Genomic DNA, 15,391 nt, shown 5'->3' with positions numbered 1-15,391 from the left:
GCGATGGAAGCAATTCAGCGCGAGGAGATATCCCCGGAATCTGCCGAGCTAGATTTTTGTAACTGAATTGATCGTGATGCTTATATTTTTCTTTCCGATAGTAAGGGACCATACTGGAACACTCAAAAACCGCTCGCATTCCAGAGGGGGAGAGAGAGAGGAGCCATTGGGAGAACACACACCTCAGGAACGAGAGACATAGCACAAAAAAAATAAAAACAAAAATAAAAATAAATTCCTCCGGGCTCCACCACACCTTGGATATTATTGTGAAAAGTAAGCAGCTCAACAATAAAATAAATAGAATGAGAAAATAAATCAAACACTAAATTTATACGATTTGGTTAGAGCGACTTAGGTCTGTAAAGAAAGCAGTAAATATTTCAAATATATATGAAGTGATAAAATAGAAATCACAATCATACTTAAATTACTCAAATACCCTTAGTATTTCTCAAGCCCTATTTACACTCATTAATTCACATAGTATTTAACCTTACAGTCTCATAATTCCTCACAAAATAATAATTAAATCTCGTAAATGAATCTATAAATTTTACCACAAAATTTAATCCGCTTCAACATTAAAATTATGAGTGCAATTCCGCGAAGAAAATCATGAGAAAACCTCAGCAAGCACTTGTAGAAGACGATCCATCACCGCTTTTTCGTGACCACTAGAGCAACCCACGAGTACATATTTAATTGCATATGTACTCTACCCACAAAGAAGCAAAAGCCCTCGCAACCCACGCATTAAATATTCTGAAACAAAAATAGGAATTATTTTTCCTCCAGCGACTCCAATATTGACTTTCCTTTTAACAATCAAAGTCCACTATCATTTTGGATTCCAATGTTGAATAAGCACGCATGATAACTATTTTATTTCCAATCAGAACTATTTTTCTGTTTTCAAAAATAAATTTGGAACATAAATTTATTTGATAAAGTAATTTCAATTTTTCTATTTCTAAAACAAAATTTTAGCTTGGAATAAAAATGAGAAGTAATTTTTTTATTTATTTCTCTATTCCTAGAATAGAAATGAAAAATAAACACTTTCCATTATTCACCCTCACTGCTAGTTGGCTGCCAACTTACTACTACCCACAGCTTGCAACCATTGGTCACCGTCTATTAGCCGCTGGTCACTTGTCATTTTTTATCACTTGCCATTGTTTGTTGGCCACCGGTTGCTACCCACCGTCCACTAGTAGCTGGCCGTCATTCATTGATCACTGTCACCATTCACTACCGTTGCCATTCATCGCCACCACTTGAGAGAGGGAAATTTTGTGTTGTTATCATGCAAATTTCTATTATGGGAACAAAAATTTTCTATTGTTATTAAATACATATTTTAACTCAAAATTTGTCTAAGAAATAGAAATAGAAAAATCAATTTTTGGGACAAAAACTAATTATTGAAATAGAATAGTTATCATTCACACTAGAATTTCATGGTAGACATTCACAAATATTGAACTTTCATACCTTCCTTTAATTCATCTCTGGTCAAGCTTCATTCACGGGCTCAAAATCAAGATATATTTTAACAATCTCCATATTGACTTAACATTTGAACCAAGTCACACTAGTGTTGTTGAACATATGAACTTTACTATTGTTGGGATGCACATAAGAGTTATATCAAAGAAGTCTTATATTGAAAAATTGATATGGTGTATAGCAAGTAATATATCCTAGCTAGCCCATAATTTATTGACTTAAATTTTTTAGTGAAAGTAAGTCCAACTGAATAAGTTAACAGATTCAAACATAGGTCATCTCTTGGAGATCTCTCTAGGTGTAGGTGTTGGACTTGTGTTACGAGTTTTCGACATACTACTCTCCCACAACCCCTCATGGGCTCAATTGCCACAAATATCTTTCAAGTTCAAACCTCACTTGAACTTCACCATTACCATACTCCACTTGCACCTTTAATTGCTTCATAAGGATTTTCCGAGACAACCTTATTTATCACAAATAAAGCAAAACTATTGTTGCATCCATATTTGTGAGGAGATCTGACACGCATCTTAGTAACCATTAGCTTTATAGGCTCCAACTAGCTATAAGCACTATGTCAACTATTTCACTAATAAGCGTTACCTCAATAGTTTCTCATTGCACCTCCACTTTGAACTAAACACCATCTAGATTCACATTAACACTGCTATAATCAGCCTTATCCATAAATACTGGAGATTTGTCAAATGTAATTTCTTTGTCAATAATAAGTGATTTAATTTCTAGCACTATAACCGATGAACCCGCTCACCTTATACATAGCCTAAAAACATGCACTTTCTTAACCTCCTATCAAGTTTACCATCACTCACTTGAAAATATTATGGGTAACCAAACATTCAAAGAACATAATAAACTATAACATTACCTAACTAAACCTCTTTGAGAGTCCAACATATAATCGCAGTCGATGAGGATCTATTTACCAACTAGCTTGTTGTGCTATGTATCTGATAGATATCCCCTACCTCTATTAGCATTATAAAGCATTTTATGGACCGCCTCTAATAATAATGTGCTCATCAACTCTACAACATGTCATGATTCATTGGCATTGGTAGAATGTCTCACCATAACTTCCTTTATGCAAAATTCGTTTTATAGTTCCATGTAGAACTCCATACTATTGTAGAGCTACATATGATTGATCGTCTTCCTTGTTTCCTTTTCAATCAAATATCTCAATTGCTTGATCTTGACAATAGCATCATACTTGTGCCTAAGCATAAACGTCCACGTCCTCTTGGAGTAGTCATCCACAAACATTAGCACAAATATAACACTCTTCCTTAAGAGAAATCATGATAGCCTACGAACATCCAAATGAATCAACTTCAAAATCTCTGTGATTTCTCTAATAATTGTTTTAAATTACACTTTCCACTATTTGTTTAACTATAGCATTTGCATATTTAGTTCATTAATCACAAAATCATTCAGTAAATTCCTCTCATTTAGAAACTCCGGGCTTCTCTCACCAATACGTCCCAAATGCATAAACCAAAATTCAAACTCTTGAATAGATGGATATGATGTCTTTGCGGTGAAATCTATCACTATCTCGTCTTGAAGCTCTTACAAGTCATTGTGCTTGATTTTTTTTTTTTCATTATCATGAAAGAACATCAAACAACCTTTTGAAGTATATTGATACCTAATTGAATCCAAAGCACTTAAAAGAACTTGATTTTTTTAATTATCACCAAAGCATATCGAACAACTTTCTAAAGTATATCAATACTTGGATTGAATCCAAAGCAAAGTTATTCTTCAACTCTAGAGCATGCCTCAACCGAATTTATGTCTTCATAATATAGTCATGTATTTTGATGCTAACATCAACAAGACTTGTCACGCCCCGAACCCTGGGCGCGCACACACCCCTCGGTGGTCGACTAAAATTGGCGACGTTCCTAGGATGCATCGCTGACTCTTTTTATTTTATGCACATGTGGAAACAAATTAAACAAACCCCCTAACAACAACAAACATGAGATAGTAAAAGCAAGACAACCATTTTTCACGAATCAAACTTTATAAACATAGCAAGTCGGTCCTACCAATCTATACACATGAATCTCATCTCAAAAGAAACTACCAGGCCACCTAAACTCCGGACCCTTCCACCTCGGACCCTGAATCCTCTATTCTAGAGACCTAAAAAATTGTAAATCACGACGGGGTGAGAATAAATCTCAGTGAGTCAACACTTCTAAATCCCGATTAGGACAAGAATTCACTCAGAGGCATCCTAAACATGCACCACTCAAGACTTACCTCACCTCAGCACTTTCCTGCATATTAGTACACCTCATAAACACTTATTATATAGCAAATGTTGGAGAAATCTTTCTGGAATATTTGGAAGCTGACAAAATGTTTCTATCAGTCTAGTCTGAAGTTTTGCAGACTCTTCTATTAAAGTTTGAAGACCTCCGGAACTACTAGACTCAAGACTCAAAGTCTATTCTCATTGATAGTTTCTAATCCGTTGAAGAAAGGCTATCCAGAACTGCTTCATTAAGGATTTGGCCTTATCAACTGGAGAAGATCTCTTGGCTGGATATGACATAACGGATTCCTTTATTCAAATCAAGAATGATTAAAGATCCGATGATTGACGAAATATTCTTGGAAGGTTCTACTTATGGAAACCAAGATCCTGATTGTATGGGCGAGCAGGATTGATGGGCTATCGGCATGTTCCTTTAATAGCTCGAATAATCTCCCTAATTGATTCTGTCCAACAGGAGGATTGGAAAAATTCCTTTGGTAAGTGCCAACGGGTATGATGGCACAAAGGAGTATAAAAGGAAGACGTTCCAAGTGTTCAAGGAGTGCACGATAGAAGAATTCCAAAGTCTGAAACTCTTTGATTATTAGTCAATTCATTTACTGAGTGAAATCTTGTACACAAAAGAGAGTATATACTTTGAGATACCTTGAGGAAGTGTGATATAATATCTATACTATGGAATCAAGGGAAAGCAATCTTTGTAACATCTCTTTTGTTTATAGTGAAATCCAGCCGGTGGGGCATCGGTGCGAAAGAGTGGACGTAGGCTTGAAATAAGCCAAACCACTATAAACCTTGTGTTCAATTTTCTCTTCCCTACTCTCCGCTTTACTTTAATCATAGTTCGATTTGTTAACTAAAGGAGAGCTTCCTTTCTGATTTGTCTAGTATTGTTTTGATATCTCGAGAAATTATTTTTACACCTATTCACCCCCCTCTAGGTGCTTATACTAGCTATATCAGCAAATGCATTTAAGAACTAGAACACATCGATTCACTTATCAAATATTCATAGAAGTCCCAATTATAAGGTCAAATCATTATGACACGTCCCATTTTGTATCCCACAATTTCATCCCATAATCAGCGTGGGTAACTCATATCGGTGGTTCAATCCACATCCGATATTTACTCTCAATATCCAAACTCCATATTCTAACTCAAGGTTCTAGAGGTGACCCCCACAAAGTTCCATTATCGTGTGACACTTAGTCCCTGACCACAATCAACAACAGTACAAGAATTAAGGGTGAGCATGGTCCAGGTTGAGCCGGTCCACCCCCCCACCTTAAACCAACCCACATAGTACTGGTCTTCAGTTTTTGGGACCGAGGACCGACCCTATTGAGCTTGAGACCACGGACTAGATCGACCCAGTGGGTTCGGTCCGATTCTAAGGTCAACCCGGGACCAACCGATAATTTTTTATTTCATTTTTTGTACTCCTTAAAAAAATGATTGAGGACCAAACTGACCCAATGGGTTCAATCCAGTTTCAAGGCCAACTTAGGACCAACCAATAATTTTTTATTTCATTTTTCATTCTTTGAAAGGGCATCTAGGGATCATACCGACCCAATGGGTTCGATGATGAGTGAGGTCAGCTAAGAAAGGCAAGCGATGAGGGTCAAGTGGGGTGAGCATCGAATAGAATAAGTATCGAATGTCGAGCATGGAGCAACAAGCCAAGTGAGCATCGAGCGGCGAGCGACACAAGTGACCCAAAGTGAGCAAGGCAAGTATTGAGTGGTGAGCGGAGAAATTGTTTCTTTCGATTTTGGAAAATTGAAGACTAAGAGGACGAATAAGATAGAAGATAATGAATACTAGAGGAGGATGCCATAAGGTGCCTTTTTGGACGCCATGAGGACTCCTCACAAAAACATTTTTCCTCATTTGTAAATTATGACTATTGACGCCGTAAAAGACATTAAAAACCTAAGTTATTAAATAGCAATGTAAAATTACTTGAACTCCTCACTAAAGAGCCGTTTAATGTTGTTAATGCCATTTATTTTAAGGTTTTCACTATATAAAAAAATTATATATATAGTCAAAATTGGTTCGTGTTGGACTGACTCGGAATTCTTAGGATCAATGATCGACCCGCACAGTGCTGGTCCAGAAATTCCAGGACCAAGGACCGACCCAATCTCCTTGGGAACCGAACCCAGACCGGCAGGGTTGGGTCGGTCTAGGGTCGATCCAAGGTTGACCCTGAAACGATGCTCACCCCTAACAAGAATCTAGAAGTGACTCACACAAAGTCATGCTATCATGTAATACTTAGTCCCTGACCATAATCAGCAATAGCTCAAGATTCTATAGGTGACTCACACAAAGTTCCGTTATCATGTAGCACTTAGTCCTTTTCTACATACATCACTAGTATAAGGTTCTAAAGGTGGCTCCCATATGACTCAGTTCACCATGTAACACTTAGCCCTTAAATACAATAAGCAACGGTACAAGATTCTAGAGGTGGCTCACATGAAATTATGTTATCGTGTAGCACTTAGTCATTTTCCAAATCACCACCCATTTGGTTTCTTCCACACAACACATGTGATTGCCTCAACACATCACCTCATTTTTCAATAGTCCTCATGTAATCACATATCGCCCTTCAACAACCATCTTTTGCCATGACCATAAACCATCGACATGGCACAACCATTCACACATCATCATGCACAAGTTCCAAACATGTCACAAACCAACCATATCATCAAATATGCACAAAATCATAACCAACCCTAACCGGCAGAAATGGTCCACTCGCGCGTCTCCGAGTTTAAATCCATAATCTTAATCAAACGAAGTTCAAAAATTCTCAAATTTGAATATATTGTAAAGGAAACATAAAAAAATATTTTTTTTATGAAGACACCTTAACCAAGATCTTTTTGGATTAAGCTCAAAAAATGACTCAATCTAGTACAAAAAATTGTGTCCGTTTTCAAAAAGTCTATTTTCCAAAACCAGTTTGGTTTAAGATAAAAAACTTATTCGTTTAATCTGAAATTTGAGTATGTTAAACTAAAAAATGTAACAAACAACTTTTATGAAGAAACCATTTTGAAATTCAAATCCTAAGAGTTAATAAAAATCCCTAGAATCCCAAAATGTCACAAATTTCAACATAGTCCGAGATTCTGTTTGCAAATGACGGAGCTGAAATTTCATACTTTTAAATTTCTAAAATCTTGAGTAAAATATATATCATAGCTGAAGATATATAAAAAATTTCTCAAGGAATTAACCTCAAATTCGCAACCCATTTATCAAGGGTCCAGAAACCATATCCAAGAGAAATCCAGCAAATTGGGTTAATCTACTTTCATTAGTGCTAATTTCACCAATTAGATTAATACTAATCCATATTAAGGCTAATTTAACCATTCTAGATTAGCACTAATCTATCTTAAAGACTAATCTCACTTAGTACTAATCTAACTAAGCAAATGAACACTAATCTAACATCTTCAGTGTAATTAACAACTAATCAATGATTATGGAGTTAACTCACCGGATTAGCGAGCAAACAAGTTCATGGCGATGGTGACACGAAGGAAGTGAAGACCCGTGACTACGGCTGCTCCAAAGGAGGCTCGGAAGAGGCTGAAAAACACCTCGCAATCTCACAACTTGAGTTGGGAACCGGTTCTGCTTCTACTGTGTTTTGGAGCTACTGGTCAAAGCTAGTTTCAACTTGGCTTGGATTGAGCTATGGAGGAGATTCGGGTGCCGAGTGTTGATGGTCGGGACAGTAACTATTGGACACTGAGGAGCAATGAAGCGGGCTACAGGCGTGAGGAGTAGGCAGCTGGACGTTGATGTGAAGAGGATGGCAGACATGGAGTTGAGGTGGCAAAAATAAAAGGGAAAGCTGGAGGTGGTGCTGGTGAAGCTGCTATTAGAGGTGGCAAACGGGTGGGTCAAGTCAGGTATGGGTCGGGTCGAAAATGGGTTGATCAATATTTGACCCATTTAACCCATTTTGACCAATACCTGACCCGATCCGTGCTTGACCCATACCTAACCTGACATGTATTGCTAAAACCTATTAATATTCTAGGAAAACTCACTTCTACTATATGTTAATTGGATTAAAACTTCAAATTAAATTAAAAATAGTAAATAAAATTAAAAAAAGTTAAAAAAACCTATAAATGTAATATTTAAAAAAAAAAAAATTAACTATGCACATGCTTATCTTATTTGAGTGAACAAACCATTGAAGAACTAAAAATTGTAACATGAATTTTTTTATAACTAAACCTAAAAAGCTCATTTTTATGATTTTTTTATTAAAAGAAAGTATTGTTAAAACATTTTTATGTAATACAAATTTTTTTAACAATTTTTATTCAATACAAATTTAATGCAAAATTTTTATAATTCTTCTTAAAATATTTAAAAAAAAAATCGAAGTTTTAATTTTTTAAATATAATTTTTAATAATTATTTTTTTTTTTCTCTTTTCTCTTTTTTTTTTTCTTCTTCTTCGGCCAGCCGCCGGCCACGACAACGGTCGGCGATCGGCCCACAAGCAAGATCGAGCATGCCGACGTCGGGTGGGGCTCAATCTCGCCCGCGAGGCCGAGGCCGAGCTCGACACCGCCACTCACTTGGCGAGACTCGAGCTCGCCGGTGTTGGGTGAGGCTCGATCTCGCCAATCTCGCGTGGCCGAGGCAGCCGGCGTGTCGGGCGAGGTTCGATCTCGCTACCAAGGCCTTGAGTCTCACTAGATCCGGCGAGGCTTGGCCTCACCGACGCTGGCGAGCTCGAGTCTCGCTAGATTCGGCAAGCTCAAGCCTTGCCGATGTCGGGTGAGGCCTCGGCCTTGCCAGATCGAAGAGATCGTGCCCCGCCGGACATCAGCAAGCTCAAGCCTCACCCGGCCTATTGCCGGCCGGTTGTTGCCTTGTCGGCTGTAGGCTAAGGAATGAAGAAAATGAAAGAAAAAAGAAAAAAATTATTATAATTTCAATTTTTTATAATAAGAAAACATTTTTATAATGTTAAAAAATGCCCTGGGTTTAAAATTAAAGTGGGTTTCTTAATAACCCATTTAGATCAATTTCTTTTTGTATTTTATTTTTCGGACCAATTTATGACCCATATTTAACTTTCACTTGATTCATATATGACCCATTTAACTAAAAATGAGTCATAATATGGGTTTATGACCGATTTTGCCAGTTTTAGCTGCTGTGAGGGTGTTGGGCTGATGAGATAATGGGCTGGTGAAAAAATGGAGTTGGTGAGGAAGTGGGTGGACGTGGGGGAATGGGGGCTGTTGGCGGTGATGTGCAGAAGGAAGAAATGAATGAAAGAAGGTGAGTGGGAGGGAGATACGTGAGGAATAATCGTGGGAAAAAGATGAAGGGGAAAATGGCAGAGGGGGAAGTCGGCTGATGGGGGTTCATGCGTGAATGAAGAAAGAGAAATGGGAGAGAGAAGGGGGACAAGGAACCAAAATGTCAACCAAGGAATCAATGAGGAGCAAGAGAAAATATCAAAGGAATGATGAAAGAACCCCAAAGTCTTCTTCCCAATTTTGTCAAACCATGAACCAATGGCTATTTTTCCCTCTTTTCTTGACCAATTGACTTCATTTTGGTGCTCAACATTCCCCTGCACACAGCCCATACGAATTTCTTTTCTTTTCTTCACATTTCAATCCAATTTGAAGGCCAAAAGGCTCTTAATTCTGTCCACAAAGTCCATAGATACTCCAATGGTTGATTTCTTTTCATTTCTTCACAAAACAAAGTCTTTTTGGAGGTCAAATATATCCCTTGAGCAGTCCCTACGAATTTCCATTTTACTCTCCACAATCCAACTTAAATTGGTAGTCAAAATTTCACTCAAAGGTGCTCATCCGAATTTCCACCATTTTTTTTCCAAATTGTCCGAAATCGAATTTTCCGCAAAATCCCAAACTCGATGGAATTTCCCCAAAAAATGAGATGATATCCTAAAAATAAATCGTGACACGCTCGAATGTTTGATTCCCAAAACCGAGCTCAATTCGTGGTTAAAATCAACCAGACACGATTTTAGTCCAATCCAACCTACTAGGTAGCTTTTAGAGATTTTACTACAGTTATATCCGATAATGGTTTCACACTCGTGAGTGATCAGCTCAGAGAAAAAGGACTATAGACGCGTCGGTGAAAAGCCAATTTTATTTTATTAAGACGGGGTCGAAATTCAAGATGTCACAACACCCATCGAACTTAGTGTTGTTTCCCAATTGCACTTTACCATTACCCATGCATTGATAAATAGCAAATCAATTCCTATCTGGTCTAGCATTAAACAAACAATTAGAATCCTTAATCTATCCATTAAACGACAAATTTTTATTGATAAACAAGAGATAATCAACATTATCCAAATTATAGTCTGTTACAGTTGCAACATCATCTATAGACTAAACTCTAATTTTCTTACCATTCTTATTCTTTAGATTAACAATCCCCTTTAAGATGTCCCTCCGGCTACAACTTCTAGCAATTCATATGAAACTTTAAAAATTCCTCATTGTAAACTCCCATGTCTCTTTGAAAAGAAAAATCCCATAATTTCACAACATTCTAGACTACTATTTTTACTTAATTTCACAACTTAACAACCCCTAGATTGAACCTAGAAACTCGTAATTCACATGAATCCGAATTTAGGGCTTAACTCTGGAAAATTCCTCCTGATTAAATGAACAAAAAGTACGACTCCTTTCCAGACACTATGAAACGGAGTTAATCCGTCTTGTCCTTGTCTCCGAAGCTTGTAGGCACGAATGCTCTTGCTTCTTTTTTCTCCTTCCTTTCTTTTCCCTTTTCCTTCTTTCTTCTTTGTAATCGCGCCCTACTTTTCTACCGTTTTTCTAGCCCACCCTTGTTGACAAGCTTGTCGTTTTCTGTTTCTTTCTTAAACTCCAATGATTACATTCAGTGTATCATTTTGATTGGAAAATCAAGAGAGTGATTGAAGATCGAATATTAAAGCTCGACATCTACGTGGACTTTCATATTCTAGTTCAAGCAAAATAAAAAGGAATGCTGATTTTTTAACTATATTTGTGAAAAGGACATAATTCGCTGGGGTCTTTCTGGTTGTCTCGGTTCACTTTAGTTGCATTTAATGCTCGAAAGGAATCTGACACGACAAAGTCTGCCGAATTCTACTTCACCAAACATGCGAGAAGATAAGCATACCAGTTGCTTGGTCGTTTTCTGCAAAGAGAATCTCTACGATATATAAAAAGCTATTGCCCTGTTTTTTTCCCTCTGCTTCCCTCACTCAGCCTAAAAGCACAGAGGAAGCAATCAATGGATGTGGAAGAACAGAAACAGCATTTGGAGTCACTCCTGTTAGCGGTTCCCCGGGAGAAGGCGGCATCCACGTTGGGAAATGGATTCAACAAAGATGAAATTTTCTCGGAAATAAAGCAGCAACTGTCATTGGCTGGGCCATTGGTATCGGTGAACCTGATGATATATTGTTTGCAGGTGATCTCGGTGATGTTTGTGGGTCATCTTGGAGAGCTAGCACTTTCCGGGGCTTCCATGGCCACGTCATTCGCTTCTGTGACTGGCTTTAGTATGTTGGTACGACCCAACAATTCTTCCTCTTTTAATCTTGAGATAAACCAACTAAGAGATGAAAGACTTTAAGAATTGGAAAGTAGCACCATACTATGTCACTTCTATGAAAGTTTTCTTCCAGGATATTATTTATCTTGAAAGATGTATAGTGCCACTTCTATTATTGACATGATTATAGGAGTTCTCTTTCCTGTTAAATAAACAGAGTTTAGCAATTGTTGGATCAATTAAGACTGCGTGCAGGCCTGCTTTCCAAGTACCATGTATAGATTGCCTGTCTATTAACCTTAGCTCATTTTCAGATTATTGCAGTTTGACAAAGATTGATCTACAGAATCTATTATCTCTCAATAAGCTCAGTGTGCTAAATGTGTGATTTTCTCCCTTCTAGCTAGATTTAGCAATGTCAAGATTGGAAACTTAACGTTGGTGTTTGCCACAAATCAGCACAATTGTTAACTGCACTTAAGAAAAGATTGTTGGGGATCCTAGTCCGAAAATGAAATAGATGAAAGAATTTCCTTGTTCAAATTCCTTAACTGGATATAAGTTGAGTGAAATATGGCCACACACTCCTAATGCTCCTAGCAACCTCATTTGGGTTCCTAAGATATAGTGACAAACTTCTTGAATTTCATTTTGGGACGTCTAATTGTTAAAGCTCATAAAAACAACAATCAAAACAGAAAAATTTCTGTTGTTTGAGAGAGAGAAAAGAAAAAAAAAACAGAGCATAGCACTTCATACGTTTTGTGTGAAAAAAAAAAACTGTCAAGTACAACAACTAAATACAAAGTAGAAACTGCTCATGTATTTGCAACACATAACTGCACACAAATGTGTTATTAACTTTCTAGAAAATAGCAAAAACACTAAATGCATAACTAAATGAACTTGGCTGTTAAAAAAAAAACAGAGGAAAACAGAGGAAATATGACTGAAAAACAGCAGCTGAGATAATTCCAACACTAATTTGCTCCAACCACCATCTTATAGATGCTTGGTCCATAACAGACAGGAATGGCAAGTGCATTGGATACATTTTGCGGTCAGTCTTATGGAGCTAAGCAATACCACATGCTTGGTATCCACAAGCAGAGGGCCATGATCGTTCTCCTATTGGCTAGCATTCCACTAGCTATCATTTGGGCCAACACTGGCCAAATCCTTCTATTCTTCAAGCAAGATCCTCAGATATCCGCAGAGGCAGGATCCTATGCTCGCTTCATGATCCCCAGCATTTTCGCATATGCGCTCCTGCAGTGCCACGTCAGGTTTCTGCAGACGCAGAATAATGTTGTTCCAATGATGGTCAGTTCAGGAATCACCACCTTCCTGCATATTTTCATATGTTGGTTTCTGGTGTTCAAGTCAGGACTCGGAAACAAAGGCGCTGCTTTGGCAAATGCTATCTCGTACTGGATAAACGTGCTGTTACTGGCAATATATGTTAGAATTTCACCGTCTTGCAAAAGAACTTGGACTGGTTTCTCCAAGGAAGCCTTTCATGGGATTCCTGAATTTCTGAAATTAGCAATTCCTTCTGCTGTCATGATCTGGTAATTCTCTAGCTTTTATGCTTCTTCTAGTTCACTTTTGGCATAAACTATATTATAAAAGATAAAAAAACTTGCGGGACAGTATACGAAACAAATGATGGTCATAATTCTTTTTCAGAATCATCAATGGGCTGTCAAACCTTTTTATTCTAGTTTATGTTCAGGATGTGATTTTTCCGACTTCGAAAGGATACATTTTCTTATTAATTGACGCTGACACTATTCCTTGTACAATATCGACATGGGTCTTCATGATTCTGTAGCTCGAAGCAATCATGATGTTTTTGTTTGATTCTTTGCCTGCAACAGCTTCGAGATTTGGTCCTTTGAAATGATGGTCTTATTATCAGGACTTCTTCCCAACCCAAAACTCGAAACATCAGTCCTCTCAATCAGGTGCATCAGTACTTTGTGTCAACAAGAAGCAAAAAAAATTGCTAACCTCTTGGCACCAGTTGTTATCATTTTTAAACAATGTGAACTTAGTATCCTGTGCTTGTTTCAGCCTGAATACCTGCTCCTTGGTTTACATGATACCTCTAGGACTCAGTGGTTCAATAAGGTAATCTTAACTGGTTAACCTTTATTTAATTCAGTGGAACCTGCAGACGAAGCAGCTATCCCACAGTCTCACCCTTTCTTGGCCTTATTGTTGGCAGCACGAGAGTTTCAAATGAATTGGGTGCTGGAAGACCACGAGCAGCACGTTTGGCAATTTATGTTTCCTTAATGATGGTCGCCACAGAAGGCTTGCTTGCTGGTACTCTCATGATCTTCTGTCGAAGGGCGTGGGGCTACCTCTATAGTACAGAAGAAGAAATAGTGAACTATGTAGGAGATATGTTGGTACTAATCGCAACTTCCAATCTTATCGATGGCATTCAGTCTGTGCTTTCAGGTATGCACCAAGTTTGCTTATTCTGACAATTAGGGAGGGCAGATGGAGAACGTGTCAAATCTCAAATATGTTGAAGTTAAAGCCGATTTGTACTTCGACTTTTTTTATGCTATATGCTACATTTTTTTAAGGCATTGCAAGAGGATGTGGATGGCAAAAGATTGGAGCTGTCATCAATTTGGGTGCCTACTATTTGCTGGGTATTCCAGTGGCCATACTCCTAGCTTTTGTCTGTCACTTTGGTGGAAAGGTATTTACCTTACCATTCTGCTGCAAAACGTCCTTTCCTTTCATCGTAACTGGTAGTCAATCCGATATTCCTATAATTGCTTTTTCTTCTTATCGAGCTGTAGGGCCTCTGGACGGGGATTATAGTTGCACTCTTTGCGCAAGCATTGTTACTTGCGATCCTAACAGGATGTACGGATTGGGAGAAAGAGGCAAGTTACAGTGAATCGATAAATGGAACGTTTTTACCATGTAAAGTACTATCCGATATATGGTTGGTGCTTGACATTTGGCATTGTTGCAGGCAAAGAAAGCCACTGACAGAGTCCATAGCACCGTGAGGCCTGCCGCTGGATCGTTGTCATAAAGCTACGGTGAAGAAATATCGCCGTTGGAATCGGACGATAGACTAAAGACACTCCGGTTCCTGGTATTGAAACGTAGTGCGAATGGATGAAATAAGACGTACTTATCCCTCTGGATCTCATGCTGCCGCCCATGAGGAAGAGCCACATGTGGAACTCCTGCCAAAAGTCAGAAACAAATGTCAAATCGGTAAACCGCAAGTTTGACCTCAGAAATCCCTTTATGAGGATCTATGTCGCATTCTCAACCCTTCTGTAACATTTGTTTGACACACGAAGCAAAACTCTACGATCAGTTCGTAAATACTTAATTGTCTTTTCTGTGTCCTTTTCTATCAAAGCTCTCAATTGTCTAATCATGACAATAGCATCATACTTGTGCCTAAGCACAATGATAGATAAGACATAGTCAGTATTTTTTGAATTGTAGTAAGTTTTGAATTGCAGTAAGTTACTATCACAACATTATTTGTAGATGAAACTCTAATTCCCTTGCCCTTCTCATTCTTCAACTTAAGGCAATTCCTTCTTGCCATAACTCCAATAGACGACACCACCAGTTGTAGACTGACTACATATGATCAAATTTATACTACTTCTATAAATACGATTACTAGTTGTTGCTCTATTTTCACCTACTAGAATAGTATATGTAGGTTCATTAGATTCTCTCCTACGAATATCTTCACTCGAAAGCAAGTCATGAACCTTATCAAATGTCAAGCTTCTTCGCCTAGAGGGATTACTAACAACAGTGACAATAGTATTCCAACTATTAAGCAATTAAGATAATAGAATCAAAACAAACACCTCATCATCAAAGTCAATATCAACTTAACTCAACTAACTAACAATCACATTGAATTCATTTATATAATAAGCAATTAACGCA

General features: G+C 37.8%; 1 protein-coding gene across 3 annotated transcripts; it reads left to right on the top strand.

Annotated features, from left to right (window-relative positions):
• Positions 1 to 11,030: 11,030 nt before the first annotated feature.
• LOC104437433 (protein DETOXIFICATION 16) lies at positions 11,031 to 14,810 on the top strand. 3 transcript variants are annotated; one of them, XR_005549089.1, is made up of 9 exons: positions 11,031 to 11,452; positions 12,464 to 13,008; positions 13,318 to 13,404; positions 13,514 to 13,570; positions 13,668 to 13,906; positions 14,038 to 14,156; positions 14,260 to 14,346; positions 14,439 to 14,571; positions 14,604 to 14,810. XR_005549089.1 is itself a non-coding variant. In XM_039308233.1 (8 exons), the coding sequence occupies exons 1-8, from the start codon at positions 11,174 to 11,176 to the stop codon at positions 14,499 to 14,501; spliced, it is 1,476 nt and encodes a 491-aa protein (XP_039164167.1). In that variant the 5' UTR covers positions 11,031 to 11,173; the 3' UTR covers positions 14,502 to 14,810. The 3 variants fall into 3 exon arrangements, 2 of the variants coding, with proteins under 2 accessions (XP_039164167.1, XP_039164168.1); XM_039308233.1 differs by having other exon boundaries at positions 14,439 to 14,810; XM_039308234.1 differs by having other exon boundaries at positions 11,314 to 11,452; positions 12,446 to 13,008; positions 14,439 to 14,810.
• Positions 14,811 to 15,391: the final 581 nt, after the last annotated feature.

The sequence above is a fragment of the Eucalyptus grandis genome, chromosome 3 (assembly GCF_016545825.1).
Source record: "Eucalyptus grandis isolate ANBG69807.140 chromosome 3, ASM1654582v1, whole genome shotgun sequence".
Classification (NCBI taxonomy): Eukaryota; Viridiplantae; Streptophyta; class Magnoliopsida; order Myrtales; family Myrtaceae; genus Eucalyptus; species Eucalyptus grandis.
The sequence above is the reverse complement of the archived record's forward strand: the minus strand, read 5'-3'. Positions and strand labels throughout refer to the sequence as shown.